At 38.1% G+C, this 24,852-nt stretch overlaps 2 protein-coding genes across 6 annotated transcripts; one reads left to right on the forward strand and one right to left on the reverse strand.

The window, feature by feature from the left end:
- The first annotated feature begins 147 nt into the window (after nucleotides 1-147).
- On the forward strand, nucleotides 148-4,005 carry mrpl35 (mitochondrial ribosomal protein L35). 3 transcript variants are annotated; one of them, XM_052154156.1, is made up of 4 exons: nucleotides 148-204; nucleotides 852-1,017; nucleotides 1,108-1,252; nucleotides 3,686-4,005. In XM_052154156.1, the coding sequence occupies exons 1-4, from the start codon at nucleotides 165-167 to the stop codon at nucleotides 3,872-3,874; spliced, it is 540 nt and encodes a 179-aa protein (XP_052010116.1). In that variant the 5' UTR covers nucleotides 148-164; the 3' UTR covers nucleotides 3,875-4,005. The 3 variants fall into 3 exon arrangements, with proteins under 3 accessions (XP_052010116.1, XP_052010118.1, XP_052010119.1); XM_052154158.1 differs by having other exon boundaries at nucleotides 158-195; XM_052154159.1 differs by having other exon boundaries at nucleotides 158-186.
- A 186-nt stretch (nucleotides 4,006-4,191) lies between these two features.
- Nucleotides 4,192-23,889, reverse strand: LOC127662197 (receptor expression-enhancing protein 1-like). Of its 3 annotated transcripts, none has more exons than XM_052153288.1 (8): nucleotides 23,756-23,889; nucleotides 21,928-22,000; nucleotides 21,524-21,600; nucleotides 21,265-21,385; nucleotides 20,117-20,230; nucleotides 19,198-19,369; nucleotides 13,182-13,474; nucleotides 4,192-8,830 (listed from the first exon to the last, which is right to left on the reverse strand). In XM_052153288.1, exons 1-8 carry the CDS (start codon nucleotides 23,785-23,787, stop codon nucleotides 8,753-8,755), a joined length of 960 nt encoding a protein of 319 aa, XP_052009248.1. In that variant the 5' UTR covers nucleotides 23,788-23,889; the 3' UTR covers nucleotides 4,192-8,752. The 3 variants fall into 3 exon arrangements, with proteins under 3 accessions (XP_052009248.1, XP_052009251.1, XP_052009249.1); XM_052153289.1 differs by lacking the exon at nucleotides 13,182-13,474 and adding an exon at nucleotides 16,029-16,065 and having other exon boundaries at nucleotides 8,746-8,830; XM_052153291.1 differs by lacking the exon at nucleotides 13,182-13,474.
- Between the last annotated feature and the right edge of the window lie 963 nt (nucleotides 23,890-24,852).

Raw genomic sequence — 24,852 nt, forward strand, 5'->3', positions numbered from 1 at the left:
TTTTAAGTTGTAATTTATGTAATTATTTTCTTAATTCGAAGACATTACATTTAAAAAAAAAAAAGTTTAGTGTCTTGAAAACAGAGCTGACTCCTCTACAACGCTTTTCTTGTAACCCGTTTTGTTTGTCCTAAACGGGCATCTGTAGTCAGTGGAGTGTCAAGATGGCGGCCACCTTGACAAGAGGTCTCTCAGGTTTGAAATGTGTGCACATTTAAATTTTACGGGATCGAACATTTTTGCAAAAAATTATTTTAGGTAGTGCCTACTCTTAACGTTACTTGGCACTGATATAAGCAATTCAAACCTCTTATGTTTGCTAGAATTCATGGATACGTGTGTACACTTGGCTGAATATTGCTTAAAGCAATTAAATAATGTTTTCCCCTTATATGAAAATTATCTTTATTCATTTTAGATCGATTTAATTGTATCTGATAACTAAATAACAATAAAAAATAAGATTATGTTATTGTGGTAGAACGCGAAAATCTATTGCATTTCATTCGTAATTGGGTAATTGACAGCAAGTACTTTGTCCTGCGTGGAGAATATTTTATTAATTATTTTAGAATTATTATGAGTCTACATGGAATATTTGTACTGTGATTTTAAAATGGTTTAAAAAAAAAATTGGTGACCAGTTATCTTACTAAGGACCTTATAGATTCATAGGAATGTTAATGTAAATTCTTGATGTTGACTTAAATCAAGAACTTTACACGTTATGCATCAACGGCACACGTAAAGACAATACACCAATAAACATGCCTGAATGGTAATATTGTTGATATGCAATGTATTCTTCTGGTTGTAATTTGTTAAAAACAGTCTCCATCTCTCCTGATCAGGTTTACTGAGATCTCTGTCGGTGCTGGGGAGAGAGTGTGTCACTCCTGCTGTCAGAGCCTCACTGCAGACACCACGCTTCTCTACTTTAGTACAAAGACATGTTTTAAGAGCTCTGCCTCCTGTTCATAGCACTGGTCCCTTCCAACAGACTGCCCTACTCAATCGGTAAGACTGTCTGTCTGTCATTATATTGTTAATGGTAGATATTATATTGCATGTTTTGTCTGATTATTTCTTTCTTGTTCTGTTCTGCAGTGTAACCCCACTCATCCCTTCCTTGAAGCTCCAGCCAAGCAGAAATTTGACATACTACAGTCTGAGGAAAGGCAAGAGGAAGTCTGTGAAGTCAGTTGTGCAAAGGTTTCTCAGGCTGCACTGTGGCCTGTGGGTGAGGAGGAAGGTAAATCATAATGTCATTGCCTTGTGACATATTATTCAATACATTCAGTGGGGTCCAAACGTCTGAGACCACACTGAATATCTGGGTTTCAAAATCTATTTTAACCTGGAACATTTTCAAACACGTTACATGAATAAGAAAATTTTACAATGCTACACTTTTTCTAGGTTATTAATCAAATATAAGCACATTAATGGCATTGACCATGTTAAAGGTATAGTTCGCCCAAAAATTTAAATTCTCTCAGCATTTACTTCCCTTAATGCCATCCCAGATGCGTATGACTTACTGACTTCTGCAGAACACTTGAATGAAGATTTTTAGAAGAATGTCTCTGCTCTGTAGGTCCATATAATGCAAGTCAACAGGGTCCAAAATCTTTGAAGCTCAAAAAACACATAAATGCAGCATAAAAGTTGGTTAATTCATGTCTTTAGAAGGGTTAGAAACTGATCAGTATTTAAGTCCTTTTTTAATTTATGTCTGCACTTTCACCAGCCCTCCTCTGCGCATTAATGAGAGGACCAAGTTCCTCTTCTGTTTTCTGACGATTCACATTCATTGTTCATATAGCCACCTACTGTGCAGAGAGGAGAAAGGGAGGGATAAAGCAAATTGAAAAAATTATAATAATAATATATATATATATATATATATATATATATAATCAGCCCAGTAGGTGGCGATATGCAAAGAATGTGAATCAGTAAAATCAGAAGAACCCTCTTGAACATGCATAAAAGGCCTGTTTGAAAGTGGATTTATTGTGATTATCTGTTTCTCACCCACACCTATCATTTTGCTTCAGAAAACATTGATTTAACCACTGGAGTTGTGTGGATTATACGACTTTTATGCTGCCTTTATATACTTTTTGGAATTTCCAAGGTCTGGTCACCATTCACTTGCATTCTGAGGACCTACAGAGCTGAAATATTCTTCTAAACATCTTTGTTTGTGTTCTGCAGATGACAGAAAGTCATGCACATCTGGGATGGCATGAGGGTGAGTAAATAATGAGAGAATTGTAATTTCTGGGTGAACTATCCCTTTAAGTCCTTTGTACAAAAGGTCAGATTTCCTTGCTTCAATTAAAGATGCTCTTTGGAACATTCTCAGATCATGCTGGGATAAAATGAATCGTCAGGTTTTGTCCAAACTTGTGAGTCCATGCTAGCTTGAATGCATGCTAAAAATAGAAATTCTGAAATGTATGTTAATATGCAAAGAGTGTTCTGCACTGATAATGTCATTTGAAATAAAATAAAAAAAAGTGTATTGAAGGAATATTCTGGATTCAATAAAAGTTAAGCTCAATCGACAGTATTTGTGGCATAATGTTGATTACAACAAAAATTGATTTACTCATCCTGCCGTTTCTTAAAAAATAAGAAATATAGGGGCTGGTAGCTCATCGAGTATTGACGCTGACTACCACCTGTCGTGAGTTCAAATCCAGGGTGTGCTGAGTGAGTCCAGCCAGGTCTCCTAAGCAACCAAATTGCCTGGTTGCTAGGGAGGGTAGAGTCACATGGGGTAACCTCCTTGTGATTGGTGGTTCTTGCTCTCAATGGGGCATGTGTGGGTCGCAGAGAGTAGCATGAGCCTCAACATGCTGTGTACTAAAAAGGGAGTATTTTAATGTAAAACAGTTGGCCCCCATTCACTTCCATTGTGAGTGCCTCACTGGAACCAAGACGTTTTTTGTTTTTCTGAATTGATGAAACACTAATTTAGCATTTAGCAGTTGCACAACATGTTTGAATGAGTGTTCTGTAATGTGTTTTACATTTAGTGTTCTTTGGGGGTTTGCAGTTGGACTACTGTATTTTATTACATATGGTTCGCTGTCCTTTTCTGCATATCGCGGCACCGTTTTGTGGTAGGTTGTGCATAACGCGGCGGTTCATTTTAGTTTATCGCGGTCCACCGGCCTGCTCGGTTCTCCCGATGGCCAGTCCACCCCTGATTGGCCCCAAAGTGCGTCGGCCCACCGGGAAAATGGCAGGTATGCCAGATTACCAGTTCAGCCCTGGTCAGGGGTTTGGTGAATGTTGTTTGAAGATTTGGTTTTGAGTTTGAAGTTGTGAGAAAATGGGTGAAGGTTTCAAGAAATGTGTTTTAGCAATTCAGAAAAACTGTAAAGAAAAGGAGGGATGAGTCAGAATAAATGTTTTTGGTAATCAACATTATGCCAGAAATGCTGCCGATTGAACAAAACTTGTACCGAACCTAGAATAATCCTTTAAATAAAAAAGGCTAAACAAAAGCATTTTCAGTTGTGTTCTGGTCTCAGACTTTCGGACTCCACTGTATATTTCTAGGATTGATATAGGCATGGAATTACAATATATAAATGCTTAATTCTGCAAACTTTGGTCTATAATTTAAATAGTTCATGCCACAAACTTTTAAAATTGCTGCTGTTTTTAGGCTGGATATAAGAAAAAGCTGTGGAAGAAGTCAGCAGTCCGGAAGAAGCGACTGCGAGAACATGTATTCTGTAATAAAACTCAGTGTAAACTCTTGGACAAAATGACCACATCCTTCTGGAAAAGAAGGAACTGGTATCTCAATGATCCCTACCAGAAGTACCATGATCGAGTTAACCTCAAAGTGTAAATCTCTTCAGTCTTTGTTCAAAACATATTAGATATGTATCGCCATTTCTGTTGGGTTCTGGACAAATGTGTATTAATTGACTATTAAACAATGTTATACACCTGTGAGTCAATAAAAAAAATCTATATTAAACCTACATGATTTTGCATCAATATAGCAGTAATATATTGAATTTTCTCTACACTTTTCTGCTGATGGTTTCATGTTTTAATGTGCAGCTATTTACAACAGCTCACAAGGGGAAATGTTTTCAAAATGGAGCCTTGTTGAGTATTTTGCAGTTGAAGTAATAAGTCACATGACCCAGGGCTTCACATTCACCTTTTAATAGCTGAACGCAATACATTTGGAGGTTTTTCAACAGAGATCATTTCACTGTTTTACATCAACTTCTGTCTTTTTCACTCTCCATAAAGGACCTTGAACAATGAGATATATTCTGGCCTGCCAGACATGACAGCGGTGAAATATGGAAATACTTTACTAAGGAGATACTGCAAGCTGTTATATTTTAAGAAAACATCTTGACACCCTTTTCTCAAGTCTTTTTTTAGCTACATTAAAACGTGGTCTGAACAACCTAATGCAAACAATCATTTCAGGCAAAAATAAGTCATTTCTTTTTTTAAATGTTTTTAACAGAAACCCAGGACTGTTATAGACTTTAAAGGCACAGCCTTTTCTTAAGTCCATGAATTTAATCATATCATCCTCTGGCATGATTAAGCATACATTTAAAAATGTTTCTCTATCATAGTTTAACATTTCCAACATAGATCCATAGTCCAAATTTCATAAGATTCATATGAATCTTTTGCACAATTTGGTAGATATTAAATTGGGTAAGTTCATATTTGTATTTCATATATTTTCCCACTGAATGACAGAAATGTATTCAACAACTCAATTGGACTTTCCATGGTTAGAAATGTCAAAGGTTGTGCCTTTAACGACTTGATTATTCAAAGAAACAATTCGGCAATGGTCAACATTTTTATATGGTGTACAAAGCCAAAGATGGTTCCATACAGAGCACTTTAAAATCATACCAATGTCACAGAAAGAAACTGCTGCATTTTTATCTCTCTGGCAAGATTGAAAAATATGAAGCCAGGAAACCAGATGCCATCCGTCCTTTGAGCACAATAGTCACACATGACCTCAAAATCAAAAGGGATAAAATTATTATAAATTTAAGACCATTTTAAGATTTATTTGTGTCATGACATTATTTTCATAATTAAAGGGATAGCTCATCCAAAAATGAAACATTATCTCGTTTACTCTCGTGCCGAGAATAAAAATCGACCAAAAAAAAAAAAAAAGATGAATGTGAAAGTGTAAATTTATAGTAAATAAAATAAAATAGGACCCACACCTATCATATTACTTCTGAAGACATGGATTAAACCACTGGAGTCATGTGGATTACGTTTATGCTGCCTTTATGTGCATTTTGGTGTTTCAAAGTTCTGGACACCATTCACTTGCATTGTAAGGACCTACAGAGCTGCAATATTCTTCTAAAATCTACATTTGTGTTCAGCAGATGAAAGAAAGTCATACACATCTGGGATGGCAAGAGGGTGAGTAAATGATGAGAGAATTTTCATTTTTGGGGTGAACTATCTCTTTACATACCACCAACATTATCATTACCATAATGCTACAAAGAAGAAAAAAAAAATTGTTTTAATGCAAACAGGAAAAAAAGAAAATCTTAAAAAAACTATTTTCATTTCATTTATTGCCAAATACAATTTTCTTTTGATTTAAGAGTGAAATAAAATCCAGACATTGCCTCGCTAAATTCATCCACAATTTCTGAGCACTATTCCAAAAACATAATTGTAATATAATGGCAAAAAGTATTCCTGAGGCAGACACTGTGTCTATGAAGTTTGATATAACTACTCTAAAGAAATATTTCATAAGAAGAGTTACAAGATTTCACACCTTTGATTCTACAAGGCATGTTTGTGAGATCTGGATTTACATTCTCACAGTCTAAAACACTTTGTCACACTCTCAAACTAAATATAGAATATCAAGTGTTCCAGGATCCAAATGTGGATCTTGAAACATGCCTTTAAATCAGTTGATACTCTGCTGCCCTCTCCATGACATACAAGGAATCTACAGCTCCAAGTTACTGTGATACACACAACTGTGATTAGAAATGATACAACACTAAGCTGTGATACAGTTATCTCACAGTGATTTGACCTTTCTAGGATCAAACAGGAAGTTATTTGATTCCCCCATATAACTGGATGTTTGAATGCTACTAGAGCTACTCTACAGTGAGTGAAGAACTCTCTCTATGTTTGTGTTTCTCTGTAGCATGAATGTCACAGAGGCGGGCGGCACAGCAGCACTAATGCCTACTCAACTCTGATTTGGTGCTTTAACAGTAATACTGAAGATGCTCAAAGATATGGGACACATTCAGATTGTCAACATTTCATGTGAGTGCATGCAACATCAAGTAACTGAACAGGTTTTAAAAGACAACTACTATAGAAATTAAACTGAGACCAGTACATTCTTTAAAAATTCAATTGTCATGTACCACAGAAGACAGAAACCATACAGGTTTGGAGTGACATAAGGGTAAATAATGTTGACTGAATTTTCATTTTTGGGTTAACTTTGCCTTTAAGAAATGTTTGTTGAGCAGCTTTATCTAAATCTAACAGCACAATTACTATTGTACATTTTGTGGTTGATTTACTGTTAGTTCATTACACATTGTCCATCCATTTTACATAATAAATCATTTTAGGTGCACAACGTCATAAATGGTATTTCCATCAATACTTTTTTATTATTATTATTGAACTAGAAGCTTGTATTCAAAGGTCACACTCAGCAGAAAAACCTTTGTTGATACAAAAATCACTAAATAAATGTTATGTTTGCAATCAAACACACCAACCTTATCAGTGCAGTAAATGTTCATTTAGAACGACTATTTTAAGAAAGACGGTCTCAGAAACACTCATTGCTACTTAGTACTGTAGTTGTAATCAGCTCCCTAAAGAAAAAGATACATTCCTGTATGTTCATAAACTAGAAAATAATTTCCTTAATCAATCATTTTGTCTAGTTTTTAAGTAAAAATATCAAAACATCCTTGAATAATAATAATGAAGATACATTTACTTGAGAAGCAAAATTGCAAGATATTAAAGGAATAGTTCACCCCAAAATTAATATAATCACCATCATGCCATCCCAGATGTGTATGAATTTCTTTCTTCTGCAGAACACAAATATTTCAGCTCTGTAGCTCCATACAATGCAAGTGAATGGTGACCAAAACTTTGACACTCCAAAAAAGCACATAAAGGCAGCATCAAATTAATCCATACTGCAGTTATTAAATCCATGTCTTCAAAAGCAATATGATAGGAGTGAGTGAAAAACAGATCAATATTTAAGTACATTTTTACAATAAATCTACTACTTTGACCAGCCCCGACAAGTAGGTTGCGATATGCACGAAGAATGTGAATCGCCAATAAAACAAAAGAAGAGGAAAGTGAAAGTGGAGATTTATTATAAAAGATATAAAATATTGATCTGTTTCTCAACTACAACTATTACATCATTTTAATAGACATGGATTTAACCACTGGAGTTGTATGGATTACTTTTATGCTGCCTGTATGTGCGTTTTGGAGCTTCGAAGTTCTGGTCACCATTCACTTGCTTTATATGGACCTGCAGAGCTGAGATCTTTTTTTTTTTTAAATCTTTATTTGTGTTCTGCAGAAGAAAGAATGTCATACACATCTGGGATGGCATGAGGGTGAGAATTTGGGTGGACTATTCCTTTAAGACTTGTTTTCAGAATTTTTTTCAGAACTTGTTTTTTTTTTTTTTTACCCTGTTGGTAAGTAGTTTTTTTTATTGTTGTAAGCATAAATCTAACACAATTTAGTGAGGTTTATGCTTAAGAACAAGAAGAAATAGGGGGCCTGGGTAGCTCAGTGAGTACTGACATTGACTATCACCCCTGGAGTCACGAGTTCAAATCCAGGGCATGCTGAATGACTCCTGCCAAGTCTCCTAAGCAACAAAATTGGCCTGGTTGCTAGGGAGGGTAGACTCACATGGGGCAACCTTCTTGTGGTAACTATAATGTGGTACTCGCTCTTAGTGTGGTTTGTGGTGAGTTGTGCTTGTATGGCGTGGAGAATAGCGTGAAGCCTCCACATGCGCTATGTCTCTGCTGTAACACGCTCAACAAGCCATGTGATAAGATGCACGGCAACTCGTCCTCCGCCACCTGGACTGAGGCGAGTCACTACACCACCACAAGGACTTAGAGTGCATTGGGAGTTGGGCATTCCAAAATTGGGGAGAAAAAGTATGAAAAAACATCCAAATTTGCCAATGGGGTCAAGATATATTCTCTGAAAACAAAGCTTAATATATTTTAATTTTGCTTCTCTAGATGTAGACATTTCTACTAAGATGTATGGTTGGTGGGGGGTTATGGTATGAGGGGTCTCAAAACACAAAACCAAAATGACATGCATGCATTTATTTCTCCCAAAATCATACCAAAATCTACACTCAGACACACAATAAATATGTACAAAACAAGTTCGATAACCCCCGACAAGTCTCAGTGCAGCAGTATGTACACATATAGTATGTGTTACCTCAGTGGATGCCCCTCCCCCTTGGGTGTCAAAGATCTGAAGCGAAAGGTTTGCACATCGCTTTAGTTACCTCATTAAAGAGCAAGGCTGCTTTTGTATATTTTAACATTTTGGCTGCATTCCTCTTTTTTTCTCTGCCGTCTCTTTTTGCGTCCACTCATGTTGCAGGAAAGAGAGCTAAAGCACTCTCGGAGCATATGTATAGTCACATGGCTTCAGTGTATGAAGTGAGGGCATTCCTTGATCTGGAGTTGGTCACAGGTCGTAGGGTTCTAGGAGGAGGCTGAGAAAGAGAAGAACAGACAGATACATCACAGAATCAGCTGGTAAAATCAGAGATCTATGCACACTTTGTCTTTATCTAGTTGTTTCCTTTAAATTCCTTTATCTGAGCAGTACAAGACTTGTTGTCTTTTCCTCCATTTCCATCTGAACATACAAAAGAAAACTGGGCTTGATTCAATAAGTCTAAGTGGTCGTAATAAAAAGTGACATCTTCGGTATTTGTGGTCAAAATTGACCAACCATTGAAAATGAATGGGAAAGACCAAAAAACAGAAACATTTTCTGCCAAATACAATCAATAAATCAGCCACAATGCAAGAAAACAAACAAACAAAAAAACATGCGATATGAGACTCTATAACATCCTCAGTGCAAAACATAAACACAAAAACAAAATGGTCAGACTATAACAGAGAACTTTTTTTTTTACATTTGTCATAAAAAATAAAAAACATATATCAGCCACAATGTTAAACACACACACTCAGAAATTAAGAGGTGAGACGTAAATGTCTAGGTTACTAGTGTAACCCCCGTTCCCTGATGGAGGGAACGAGACATTGTGTCGATTGTAGTGACACAAGGGGCTTCTTTCGGGAGCCTTGGATACCTCTGAATATGAAAAAGGCCAATGAAAAATTGGCGAACAGAATTTGCATGTACATACGGGTATAAATGGTGGGGATCGTGAATCTGTTCAGTCAGGTTCTGCACTGAGGAGCCGAGAATAAGGTTCGGCCATTACAGCAGCTTGGTACAGTGTTGTGGCAAGGGGGACACAGCGTCTTGTTCTCTCCATCAGGGAACGGGGGTTACACTAGTAAGCTAGACGTTCCCCTTCTGTCACTCACTCGACGTTGTATCTATTGTAGTGACACAAGGGGTCCCTATTCAATAGCGGCAACTACACTGAACCACGTTACGTGATCTGCTGATGCTGGTGCAGCAAGCTGTAGCGTGCCAAAGGAGCATGGGCATCAGACTGCACGTAACCTTCCCCAATGCCCCACTAAGACGTTATATTGTTTTTACTAGGTTCCCGGCATCCAACCAAGGTTTTCCCTTGAGGGGTGGGAACAAGCGACGTGACAAGCATGGGAGCAGGCCGTGCCAGCCAAAGCCTTTTTCTCTCTCTATGTTTCTCCCCATGGAGTGTTAGATGCGGCTGGTCCATCTAGCTATAATATGCATCGGGGAAGGCGTTCTTTCCAGTCCTATTCTTTCGGGGGAAAAGACCCTGCAGAGACCACATCCTGCCCAGGCTGGGGAGGTAAATATGTAACAAATATGTCACATGGGCCCGTTACGCCACACATGGAAGTGGCGCAGTGGTGGGTTCTGCCTAATGAGGGAGGAGCTCTACAAACATGGCGACGCGGGTCAGCTGGGAATTCCTCCGCTGAATTCGTGAGCCAGAGGGTTGGGGAGGAAGAACATCCAGGGAGCGTGAGTTTGAGAACTCATCTGGGAGTAAAAGCGCATGTGTTCACCTCAGTGGAGGGGAAAGGTACTAGCGCAAGAGGTATATACCCGGTCAGTCAACGAAACCGACTCAACCCGGATATGGGTAGAATCTCACAAAGGTATTGGGTGTTGCCCAACCCGCTGCTTGTAGAGTGTGCTCGAATCCGCAAGGGGGCAGACACGGCCTGGGTCCGATAGGCCAATGCGATGCCGTCGACTACCCAGTGGGTGAGCCTCTGTTTGGAGACAGTGTTTCCTTTCCGCTATCCGCCAAATAAAACAAAGAGCTGCTCAGAGAGTTTAAAGCTCTGTGTGTGGTCCAAATAGGTACACAAACATACACCTTCAAGGTGGAAGGGGACAGCCGACCCTCCAGCTTTCCCTGCAGGAATGAGGGCACTGACCCGACTGCGCACATCTGCAGGTCTTCAGATTGGGAAGAGCAGCAGTTCAAGAACAGACGCCACTTTAGGGCGTAAAGCTGCCTGGTGGAGGGAGCTCTGGCTTGGTTGATCGTGTCTACGACAGACCACTCAGATCTTCCGCATTTCGTCCAGGGGCCAGAGGTCTGGGCACGGATGCCAGAGGGTGCCCTGTCCCTGAGAAAGAAGGTCTTTTCTCAGGGGAATTTGCCAGGGAGGTGCTGTCGCGAGGTGCATAACATCCGAAAACCAAGTCCGAGTAGGCCAGTAAGTTTTCCTTTAAGGGTTTGATGCCGGGGCACAGTGAGAACGGTGTTTTGCACTGGCTAGCTGACCCAGGGGATGAGGAAATCGCTTTTATTGCAAATGAAAATAAGGAAACCAAGGATTCTACTCCTGGAAGGTGTGGTCCGTCTCAGGAACACTTGCTAGCCTTCCGGATCCTTAAAGAGGTTCGTTAGACGGGGGAGTCCGCTTCCTGCGGGTAACTCTACGCTGGGGCTAAGAACTCGGCCCTGGTTGAGGGGGAGCTACATGCTGGTTTCTTGCTGCCGCAGGGGACGCCCTCGGCGAGCAGACGCTGAAAACTGCTGGGCAAAGTCTTCAATGGTGTCGCCGAATAGACCGAGCTGGGAGATTGGGCAGTTGAGAAAGCAGGCTTTGTCAGTTTCCCACATCTCGACCAAGTTCAGCCATAGATGACGTTCCTGGACCACAAGGGTGGCCATCGACTGTCCGAGTGCCTGCGCTGTGACCTTCGTGGCACGGAGGGCAAGGTTGGTATCTAAGCGCAGTTCAGGATCAGGACTACCCACATGTAGATCTTTTAGTTCCTTGGCCTGGTGAATTTGCAGGAGGGCCTTGGCATGCAGGGCAGAGCGGCCTGTCCGGAGGCCCTGTAGGCTTTCGCTGTCAGCGACGACGTCGTCCTACAGGCCTTGGAGGGGAGTGCAGGGCGATCCCGCCAAGTGGTTGCGCTTTGCGGGCACATGTGCACCGCAACCGCTTTGTCCACCTGGGGGACCTCCGTGTCTGCAGAGGGTAGTGAGAGCAGATGAGTAAGGAGGTCGGTAGTAAAAGGTGCCTCCACGACCTCGTTAGCTCGTCGTGGACCTCCGGGAAGAAAGGAACCAGGGGGGTGGCTTTGAGCAGCGCTCACTCTCGCAATGAGTACATGAGCCATCCACAAACGCTGCCTCGGTGTGATCGCGACCCAGCCGCTGGCAATGCACCGTAGATCCAACAGCAAAGCTCTCTAGAGGTGAGTGGAACATTAGTGACTTTCTCAGCTCGCTGAACACACAACTGCTCGGCTCCGAAGAAAGAATCTGACTGAACAGATGCACTATCCCTGCCATTTATACCAGTATGTCCGTGGGCGGGACATGCAAATTCTGTTCACCAATTTTTCATTAGCCTTTTCATATTCAGAGGTATCCGAGGCTCCCGAAAGAAGCCCCTTGTGTCACTACAATCGACACAACGTCGAGTGAGTGACAAAAGGGAAACACACTCACAATGCAGAACACACACAAACACACAGAACCAGGGCATCGGTAAGTCTAGCTGTACAGCCATCTTTTTGTCATTGTTGGCATTACAAGTCATCTGTTCTCTCACACACACACACACACACACACACACACACACGCTTGCTAAATAATTTTTTACAATGGAAAGTTTGAAATTAAAATGTTTAATCTTAATCGTACATAGCTAACACAGTATGAAATTAGATTTTTCTGAAGTGTCGTTATTTGTACCAACCAAGTGACCTACAAATAAGCTTGTGTAAGCCTGTCTCTTTTCCATTACAAAGACTTAAGCAAAGTCTTTCTAGCAAGTCAGTCCACTTGTAGCCATCTTTTGAACACTCCCGGGAGGCTATTTCCAGTCACGACAGTGCAGCTCCTAACATTGGGCGCTATAGCTTCTTGGTTGGGCATTCCAATTTCTCCCATTCAATTTAATAGAAGTTACTGCTAAATAGTCTCTGACTTCTTGTCTTTCTGGGCCATTTTAGACACTGATCTCTGTCCTATTACTCACTATAACTGAGTGCTAGCTGTGATCTCTCATAAATGCTATACCTTGGTAAGAGTGTCAGAGACCAGTCACGTGGATGCCATGCGAGGATCGGATGTTTAAACGGCAAGCTCTGCGAACTTTGCTAGTTTTGATACTTTTAATGACATAAACTGGTGATATCCAATATACTCTGTTCCATAACTGTTCTAGGAGAACAATATGTCAAAGAATTCAAATTCCTCAGGCTCTGGAGACATTAAAAGACATTTAAGTGCTCAAGCTATCCAATATCAATAAAAATTGTCAGAAACATAGACTTCTTACTCTTGCTAGTTAATCAGCAGCTTTGGTTAGTGTTTGAGTGGGTTAGTGACAACAAAGCTCACACAGTCTCCAGTGCAGGCAGGCGTGTCAAGCATAGCCATCATGGGGTACCTCTGGGGCACGCCTCTTAAATCTGAGCTGGGGTGAGCCACAAGTGGCAAATCCCTCCTTCCCCCTATCCTGAGGCTCCTCCTTGGCTACAGGTGGAGAAGAAGGATGGAGTGCAGGTTTATCCTGGCAGAACTCAGGGGGTGAAAGCACCGGAGTATTGTTGGCATGTGCTGGAGTCGTGAGGGGCTCAGATGGAGTGGGAGTAGGTGTGGATGTCAGAGGACAAGGAGGCTCCTTAGAGGTGCATTGTTCCAAGTTCAAGACCTCATAATCGGTCATGTCAAAATCATGGCCTGAACAGTACATTAAAACACAAACTATGACTACAACTGCAATTAAATTGTAAATATTATTTAACTATACCACTCTTTGGAATATTTGATTCTGATTGGCCAATAATGGCATTGAGCAGTAAGAATCTTTGTGTAATATCTGTTAAATAAAATTTCCTTTACATCTGGTTTCTTATATAGCTGTGCAAGTTTCATATCTCTTGTATCACTCTGTCATTGCGTACATAATATTTAGTCTTCGAACTTTGAATTTGAAGTTTGTTCAGATCCAGTTAGATCAATTTCATTACAGAAAGATCTAAAAAGAGTGAAAATAATGATTTACTAATTCAATCCGATCTCATGAAAATTCTTAAAGGGGTCATATAATGGTACATGCACTTTTTCAAGTTGATTGTACTGAAATGTGTGTTGGCTGTGCCTGTACACAACCATCCTATTATGATAAAAATCCATCCAGTGTTTTTGTTTTAATCTCCTTATATATTTTCCCCTGCCTCAAATCGAGCCGTTCAACCGTGTGACGTCACACGGTCAGACGCCCCTCCCAGGATTGTTGATTGACAGCAGTGTTTCAACACAGACCCGCCCTCGCTCGTGAGCGAGCTGTCAATCATAGTCCGTCATCATTGTTGATACACTGAAGCAGAATGGTGCCTAAGCGATTGTGGGTGTTCTGTTCTTCGGTGTAATAACGAACACAGCAGTCATTTTGATGTTCCTAAATCTGAACCGCTGAAGACCCAGTGGCTGAGTTTTGTTTACGATGGGAATATTCCCCACGAGCAACGTCAATGCGTTCATGTTTGCACTAATCATTTTTCACCAGACTGCTTTATAAACCAGGGTCAGTATAAAGCTGGTTTTGCTAAGAAGCTGCTGAAAAAAGATTCGGTACCAACTATTTATATTCCCTCTGCCCCTCCAGAAGAAGTAAGTGTAACGTTTTATTAACCTTTATATTAATCTTTGCAAATCACTTGCACGCTTCACAATGAATGTGGCTAATGTTTACACTCAGGGTACATTACGGCATGTTTTCCATAACGTTACGACGTTCTCAATATAATTCATAATCACACGTTTATAATGAACAACGCGTTATGGTTATTGTGTTATTAAAAACTGTGTACGGAGGGGCGGGTGACCAAAGCTCATTATCATTTAAAGTCATATGCACTGAACGGCGTGCTGAAAACAGAGCTGTTTTTGAGCAGGTAAAATTAGTGTTTTCTTAAAATACTAATGAGAATTTTTAATAAAAGTATATTACAAAGTTTTCATTTAGACCCTAAAGATTCATATTAACTTGTACAAAAATGGCATTATATGACCCCTTTAAGAATAGTACAAGATGGCGAATGCATAAGAAAACGTATGGCCAATAACACATGCTTTCCATGTGTCCCCTTAGACCACGACCCAGATGTTTCATTTCTTCCTTGTTAATGTGTGTCAAGGCATATGTAAACATAAGAATGCAGTGTAACACCTTACAAAGACCATAAACCTAACCATGAGAGTAATGAAAAAACAGATGTTTATAACGGAAGAAAGCAAAACTTTTGGGTTCAGAACATGCATTCATAATATATTTAATCATTTTACCCCTAACCCCAAACCTAAACCTAAAAATAAATTTGAACCTCTGTGAGGGAAGCATATAGGATAGGTTGCTGTATAAGTCATGTGTTTTTGTACTAACTCCATCTCGTACTGTCCTTATGAATTCTCATGCGACTGTGTTGAAATAATTAGTAGGGAAAAGTCAATGCTTCTAACAAACTGTTGGTACAAGGGACAATATATTCTTCCTGCTTTTCAGTAAACGGTTTCTGATATATTTTGCTGCACAGTCTTCCTAAACAGTCTTTGCAATAGGCTTCTTATATATATAAGCTCGAACAGGAACATCTAAAAAAGGAAGGTCCATTTTTCCCAGCCTATACAAAAGAACAACTTAAGGAAAAATGTCTACTTCTTTCCTAAATTATTATTTACTTAAATGATCTACTGCTGTTTTACATAAATCAAAGCAATAACCTATTTGTGCCTTCACGTTTCATTTTCATACTGCTAGAACATTGTTTAAAGTGATAATTCAGTTAAATATTTAAGTCTTTTTTACTGTAAATCTCCACTTTCACATTCTTGTTTTGTTTATGGGTGATTTGCATTCTTCATACATATTGTCACCTACTAGGCAGGGAGGATCATTTATAATAAAAAATTACTTAAATATTGATCTGTTTCTCACCCACACCTATCATATCAATTCTGAAGACATGGATGAAACCACTGAAGTTGTATTGATTACTTTTATGTAGTGTTGTATAAAGTATCAATTTGTCATACTTGAGTAAAAGTAAAGATACCTTCATAGAAATTGACTCAAGTAAAATTTAAAGTAGCTCAGGAGAAACAACTTAAGTAAAAGTATTAACGTAACTGATATTAAATGTACTTAAGTATCAAAAGTAAATTGCATAATTACGGAACAGTTCATTAAACCCATAGCAACATTTTTGATTGGTGGTGCTCATCCTTTACTCACACTCATGCCATCCCAGATGTTTATGACTTTCTTTCATCTGCAGAACACAAACAAAGATTTTAGAAGAACATTACAGCTCTATGGGTCAATTCAATGCAAGTGAATGTTGGCCAGACATTTCAAGCTACAAAAAGCACATTAAGGGAGAATAAAGTTATCCATACTACTACAGTGGTTATAAATGTCCTCTGAAGTGATTCAGTCGGTTTTGGGTGAGAACAAACATAATTGTAACTAATTTTCTCTGCATATCTTGCCATTACAATCTCTAGGTACAATCATGATTTCAAGCTTGATTTCACTTTCTAGTGCGCTACAGGAAGTGTAATCGAGCTTGAATCTTAAAATGTCAAGATTTATAGTCGAAAAAGGAGTTATATTTTGGTCTATTCTGACCCAAAACAAATTGGATCCCTTCAGAAGAAATTGATGAAACCACTGGAGTCTTATGGATAGTAACGGAATACATGTAACAGGATTACGTAAATAAAATACTGTATTCCACTACAGTTAAATCATTGGTAATTAAAATACAGTTACATTCAAAAAGTATTTTGATTACTGAAGAGATTAATTTGCATTTTATTGTCATTTGTTTAATTTAATATTTAGTTCTTTCAAATGGAAAACATTTATGCATATAAATGATGCGATCCAAAGTGCATTTGAACAGTGGTGAAACACTTTCTTATGATGTGTATTTTGTCTTACTGTACTGGCAGAGTTTTTATAGTCAAAAAAAGTATTTAGAATATGTTACTGACCTTGAGTAATCTAACAGAATATGTTACAAATGACATTTCACAGCATGTATTCTGTAATCTGTAGTGGAATACATTTCAAAAGTAACCCTCCCAACCCTCCTAATGGATTACTCTTATGCTGCATTTATGTGCTTTTTGGAGCTTTAGAAGTCTGGCTACTATTCACTTACATTGAATTGATCTACATAACAGCAATATTCCTCTGAAAAGTCATACACATCCAGGATCGAATGAGGGTGAGAAAATTATGAGAAATTTCATTTTTAAATGAACTGTCCTTTTAATGGTGCATTCAAGTCACATCAGAATAATCATATTTATGGGATGAGTGTAAATGAACACCACAGTCCATAAAAAATGTACACTGAAGGAGGGAGTTGAGTCATATTAGTGACCAGAACAGAGACTTGTGGGGGTGGGCTCTTTTCATTTGGGCCAATAAGCAACCACCCAGCAACCACCCAGAACACCCTGGCAACTGCAGAGCAATGTGCTAAAAATAGAGTTAAAACAACTTAACAATAGCATAGCAACAACCTGACAACCACCTAGAACACCCTGGCACCTGCAGAGCAATGTGCTACAAACACAGAAAACAACTTAGCAACAGCACAGTAACAACCTGACAACCACATACTGTAGCAATGTGCCAATACACACAGCAGAGATCACCTTGACAACTGCATAGCATGCCCTAGCAACCATCCAGAAAACCCTAGTTACCACATAATGTAGCATAAATGTCCTACAAAGTAAATACAACACTTTATCACCCACCAGAAAAATATTATTTAACAGCTTTCATAATGTTTAAGCCTAAACTTGTCAAATTAATTAGTCAACATTTTTTTTAACTTACATGAGCAGATTCTTGTCTTCCCTACAGGAGATTTGATTCGGATTCATGATTTGCAAATTGAATCATTCAAACCACTTTTTGAATATTTTTGTTCAAATCAAATGATTCTTTCAACTAATCACACATCACTATGTAAGGACCTACAGAGATAGATGTGGAGTGGTGGTGGCGTAGTGGCTAAAGCACAGGGCTGTTAATCAGAAGGTTGTTGGTTCGAACCCCATGGCCAACACCATTGTGTCCTTGAGCAAGGCACTTAACTCCAGGTTGTTCCAGGGGGATTGTCCCTGTAATAAGTGCACTGTAAGTTGCTTTGGATAAAAGCATCTGCCAAATGCATAAATGTAAATGTAGATGTTCTTCAAAAACAAATTGTGTTCTGCAGAAGAAAGTCATACACATCTGGAATGGCATGAAGGTGAGTAAATGATGAGAGAATTTTCATTTTTGGGTGAAATGTCCCTTTAAAATCATTTCTTAGTCCTCATAAGAAAACGATGGATTAAATACAAACCAGACACTTGAAAAACATGAGTCAGGCCATTTGGCTGTTCTGCTTATGAATGAAAAACAGATACTGTCTATTTGAAAGCGTAACAAGTGTAACTATGCTTGTTTTCAGACCAAATTTTTTAAAATGAATTAACTTCAAACTGTTAGTTCACCCAAACATTTAATTATCATTATTTACTCACCCTCATGCCATCCCAAATGTGTATGACTTTCTATCTTCTGCAGAACACAAATTACTATTTTTAGAAAAATATTTCAGCTCTGCAGGTCCATACAATGCAAGTGAATGGGTGCCAAAATGTTGACGTTCTAAATATCCCATAAGGCAGCTGTGACAGGGCGGAGGGCGGGGTCTGATTATACACACCCGGTCCCTTATCAGGCTAATCAAGCCTCCGAGAGGGATAAAGGCCGACTGCGGAGGATTGTGCGGGAGAGAGAGATAGTTTACGGACATGTCCGTCATGTGTGTTTTTCTCCCGCACAATCGTCCACCCTGTCACAGCAGCATAAAAGTAATCCATATGACTCCAGTGGTTAAATTTTTATCTTTAGAAGTGATATGATAGGTGTGAGTGACAAACAGATCAATATTTCATACCTATTTTGCAAGAAATTCTTCTGGTTATATCATATATTTGTATTGTTTAGGTCCAGTTATGTTTGTTTTTTGCACTCAGAACAGTCATAATTTGGTTTTCTGTGACCATTTTCTACCCTCTCTCTGATCCTTAGAATAAACAGACTGTTTTTGCTGCTATGCATTTAAGACTCTTTTAAGTAAATGGCACTTTTGCATGTGCAAAGAGTAACAGAGTAACAGAGCTTTGCTGCATTATTCAAGTTCCATGTTTGCTGTTAAGTCCAATGTAGTTTTAACTATTACTTACAAGGCATGATCAAGAAAAATATCTGAACTAATTAGGATTAGCAGAAATCTGATCGGCTGATGCTAGAATTCTCTCCAATCTAAATGGCTGATAGTTGGATGCTCTTCAAAGGGTAAAGAGATGGTGGTGATCATTCATCTTACCCTTGCTGTATACAGTCTCTGATTTGCTGCGCATTGTGGTGCGTGTTCTGTTCTGCACAGCTGCAGGTTGAGTAGTTAAAGAACTCTGGGTTTTTGTCTGGCCCTCTGCCTGGAGAGACGACAGGTCCTGCATGCTGAAACTCCGAAGCCCCTCGGAGAGAACACCCTGGCCCTGGATCATGGAGAGTCAGATAAATACTGTCACACTGTGTTCTGAAGACCATCATCTATAATCTTTTTTGTTTATACAAATTGTGCATTAAGATGTGGATGTTTGACTAGCCTTGTTTGGTTATTTTGTGATAAGGTGTGAACATAGTTGATATTTACTTCGAAATCCATCCATCCACCCTTTATAACAATGACTGTTCCATGACCTTTCCAGACGTTTGTGATTATTAGATAAGGGTTTTTACAAATCATTTTGAATTAGACAATTTCCTTATTGATCATTTAGAGTGATATGTTTACTGGTTTGACCAATTCACCAAAAACAACCAACTCAGAAGAACAATCTGTTCACAAATTGGACATCTCTATGGATTACAAGCAAGTTTAACTGTACACAAGAGCTGAAATATTTGATGAAATATTTTAGAGCAAAGCATAACTAGACTCATAACTATGTCAGCTATAGAAATGTCCATTTCCATCAATTAGCTATAGAACTTTCCCATTCTAAGATGATGTTAATTTCCATCACAATTCCAGGCTGAGGAAAAACAGTTTGTTTCCATGTTTTAACATAATTGTGGGATCCCTGCAACTTTCAGGGTATGAAATATGAGATATGTTTAACTGTACCCAATGGTGATATATAAAATGATTGATGAATGTAATAATTTTAACAATCCATTACAGTATAATAAATAATATTTCTTCTATGCATGTCAGCAAATTGGCAAAAGTAGATTACTACCTTGGAGGCAGCCATTACTGCAGCTGTTGCCGCCACATTCAAGCCTTTCTTCCCGAAATGCATCAAAGTGTCATAGCTTTTATCTTTTGCTTGGCAAAGATACTCATCGATATCCTGAGAAAGAGTCAGAAAGTCAGAAAAGTTCACATATGCATTTTTTTTAAATGATACTTTCACTGCTTAAAGATGCAGTGCATTTTCTATGCCACTAGTCCAATCAATGTAAATCCCTTTGAACAAAGTTTCGACTGTGTTTAGCCTTTTAAGGGAGATCAACCTACAAATGCTTACTTACAATTGTCTCTGCACATTAAACTGGGAAAGGAAAGTATTTGTACTTTCTTTTGTTTTGTTCTACAAAAGTACATTTCAGCAAGTTTCTACATATTGTTGCAAGTGTTTTTGTGTTTGTCATATCAATTTGACCTTATTGTGTTCTCCTGACAAATTTCCTGTCACAAAAATAAAGAGCAGAGGAAATCACCCCAACAAGTTATGGGAAAAAGGGGTCAAATGTACACTTCCTCAGGAGCACCCATCAACTCAAACAATTACAGTTATTAGCATTAAAGGGATAGTTTTCCCAAAAAGGAAAATTCTGTCATTTTTACTTTCCTTTACCTCATGTCGTTTCAATGTACACGAGCTTTGGCAGATATGAAGATCTGTTCTTCACATAAAGGTTTAGTATGACTTCAGAAGACTTGGAATGTAGCCCACAAGTGATATGGACAGTTTTATGGTAATTTTGGTGTTTTGTTTTTGTAATTTTTGCAGCTTGACAGCCCTTGATCAATATGCACTATCACTGTATGCAAAGAGCTGCATAACAATTTTTAATAAAATGCTTTGCTTTTACTTTCCACATAACATGTAACAGTATGGGTTTGGGCTGACATGAAGGTGAGTAAATAATAATATAATTTCTATTTTGGGGGGAATTCTGCCCTTAAAACCATTGGTGTTTGGAAAATTGAGATTCACTAATAAAGATGCTGCCTGCTAATTTGTCCATCTGAAATTTTAAATAAGTGTATTAGTGACAGCTTTGAACATTTGCTCAGCCTAAACAGGATAGAAATGAATAGACAGCCACAAAACGAAAAACAATACACTACTAAGCGAACAGATCACATAAATTATATTACCTTCTCCTTAGAGGACAGTGTCGGGTGCACAAATTTCCTATACAGCACACTGGATCCCTTTGTATATGGGGAAAGTAACCACACCACAAAGGTGATTTTGAGCTCATAGTAGAAAGGGAGCCTTCAACAAAGAACAAAATAAGTCTTACATGTCAAGCTGGCTGTAGCCCACATCAAAAAGCATCAACAGTATTAAAACATGAGTAATTCCTATAACAATATGACTCAACAGAAGTCATTATTGGCACAATGTACTTACCAGCATAAAAATATATCAGTAATCACTTCAGCTGTAGTAAAAAGTGCAAATATTATCCAGTACATCATCCATTTCACCTGTTTGAAGTAAACATGGTAATTACAGCAAATGAATGAGCAGGCACACACTAAAAACCCTAATAAGTTGACTCTACTACACTGATTGAGTAAACTTGTTCCCAGTAATGGTGTCTCCAAACCTTGTGTAATTAAGTTCATATAGAATAATTAGTAATCATTTTGTCATTAGTGTAGTTAGATGTTCATATCAAGTAATGTTTAATTAAGATAAATAGATTTTTCCAGTAATGACAACATTAAGGTTTACAGCACATAAAATCAAGAGGAGGAATAAAGCAATAAATATTAAGTAGTAGAAATGTACAGTATGTGACTCATACTTACATATTCTCTCACATCTTTCGATTTAACAGCTTTATATGAGGAGTATGCGGGGTAAAGGGTACCAAATATGAGCCTGTTAGAGATGCAACAAACATGAGATCCTGAATGTTCAACGGTATACCACAAAATTCATTATAATTGTCATAGCTTGGATTAAGTCATCTTGTACTCTAATGATCTCAGCAGAAAACACATAATTGATTTTTAAAGGAACAGTCAATATTATTTAAATAGAAATAATGAAAAAGAAAATGAATTGACCATTTATGAGAGAAATGATCAAAAATAGAAAGGGAGAGCATGGATAGTTGTGACACTTTTTACTAACTGCAAATAATAAATGTTATAGTGATTCCCAGTCTCCACTAATAATGCCATTTCAATATTAGGCAACGTTATTATATAACAATAACCAATTGTAATTTAATCTTGCTCCACTCCCTTTCCATTACTGATATTTTATATAACTGCAATTGTGTAAGGCATATGGAGGCTCATTTACTCTTTAGCTATTGTAGCACGTCTACCAGGCGGATGATCTGTACGACCCCCTTTAATATTCAAAGTTTACATTCTGCATGCTTGATAAAAATAGACCTGACAAGTGAATGCTGCTGTTCAAGGGCGCAATGAAAACATTATATGCAAACGGGGCGGCACGAACGACGCTAGATGGGAAGGCTCAGCCGTAGGTTAAACATGGAAAACGGGTGTTCAGAAAGTAACCGAATAAAATAACCAAAAACGTGTGTTCAAGCGTTTCAACTTTTAGTATCAGTGACTTCGCAGTCTGAGTCAACAGCTGCACCTCTCACATGATCAAATGACCGACCCGCAAACAAACCTTTCTTCTGTGAAGAAACCCGTCAGGGAACAAAAAACAAAACAATAACATGTCCAGAAACACTTGAGCCTAACTAGGACACACCAACCAACAGCACAAATGTTTGCGGTAGGCTATAGTTTTAGACCGTTCTCGGGTCATCTTAATGCACAAGTGTTGACGAAAGTGCAGTGTCATCGGATATTGTGATCTAAAATTAATTGAACAGCTATTTAGAGATTTTGCACGCACAGCGCGAGGGTTGCAAAAACAAATAAACACATAATAAAAATAAATAAATAGGCCTAAACATAATATGAAAAAAAAAAACGGAAGTCTCATAAAACATTTACATTTAATAAATTTACATGTATATAGAATAAATAAAAAAGCGCATAAAATCGCTCAAATTAATTCAAATAATTGGTGAAAAATAAAATGTAGCGTATTGTGAATAATAATCCACTGATCGATGGCCATCAGATTGACCCATCCCACTGTCTTTTTATTAGGCTATAGACACAATACCTGTACTGTATTTACGATTCCACACTAGGACCAATATAATCACATTTTACATCGTTAAGATCTAGATTTAGATTTTGCACTGAACACAAGGGTATAATAAAGTGCACAAATTCAACATGAAATCACATTGTTCTCTTGCATACTTCACTACAGTGTCACTTGGTTTTGTCTAATTCTTATATTGGACAGTCATCTATAGATTAACTCATAGTTTACTCTGGGTCTAGAGTCACACCACTATAATATCATCGTGTCTACATAGTAGCCAGGCTTGATGGGGCCTTATATATATATCCTAACCATTTCAAACCTACTGTAGTCTATGTTATCTACCTACAGTTAAGAGGTCGACTAAAAACCCTTGCCTTAACGCATAGGCCCACAAAGGCAGAAAAACTGCTTATTCGTATAAGATAATGCACTCGATTCTTATACACACCAAAAGCAATGTTTTACAAAAGCAGAATAAAGACTTACACCACAAGCCTAGAAATAATCCAGGAGACCATTGCGCTGTGAGAGCGGCGCGTGTGTTGTCAACAGGGCGGAGTTTCCTGCGCGACTGTTGTCGGCACTGACCGTTTGCCAGACGCGTCAGCGCACGCGCTCTGATCTCTGACGGAGGATGACATGAGAAATACAAAAACAGTTTCCCCTAAATGTTACACATAGAACACAAAGATAATTATCTTCTTTATGATAAACACATTTAGTCACATTAGAAAAATTGCCAAAATTAAGGAAAGTAGACCTGTTAACATTTTTTACATTGTGAAATATTTTACTACTACAATGATGTTATGATTTTCATTACCACAATGCACAAAATATGGTCATTATGATATTCTCATTACCACAATCATAGTAGCCTATAGACTACTTCCTTAGATATGCCTTTCACTTTCTCACATTTTAATTTGAACATTGTTCACCAGCTTCTTCTTCTTTTGTTTTACTGTAATATAGTAAATACAAATATTGACATGTTACAGTAATGAGAATCATCATTGAAAACAATGGGAAAAGTAAAAGTACAGATGCATTACGGTAATGAGATTTGGGGGGTAAAATGTGTGACATGCCGAATATTAGCCTACTCGTTATATCTTAATAATGCCTTGTGATTGAACGCTTTTAATCGTGGAATTAATCTAAAAAATTATTAAACTTTTATTCCCAATATACATTACAATGCACAAAAAAATGGTCATTATGATATTCTCATTGCTGCAACATGAAAACAAAATGGTAATGAGAATTATCATTGAAAACAATGGGACTAGTAGAAAACATCTGGACGCACTGCTATATTGTGAAGATAAATGCTTGTGTCCTAAAAATGTCAGATTGCAAAAAATCTTATTGGCGCTAAATGTGGGCTTCATATTCTTTATGCAAAACATAATTTTATATATACACAATAAATATTGATTTGGGGTTAAATATGACAATTTTCTTGACACATCCTTTAAAAAATGGTTTTGCCTATTTTTAAGATTTAAGCATTTCAAATTCATAACAAAACCCCATAAAATTGAATGGTGTAAGTTTTATAACAAAATTAAATAAATAAA

The sequence above is a fragment of the Xyrauchen texanus genome, chromosome 22 (assembly GCF_025860055.1).
Source record: "Xyrauchen texanus isolate HMW12.3.18 chromosome 22, RBS_HiC_50CHRs, whole genome shotgun sequence".
NCBI lineage: Eukaryota > Metazoa > Chordata > Actinopteri > Cypriniformes > Catostomidae > Xyrauchen > Xyrauchen texanus.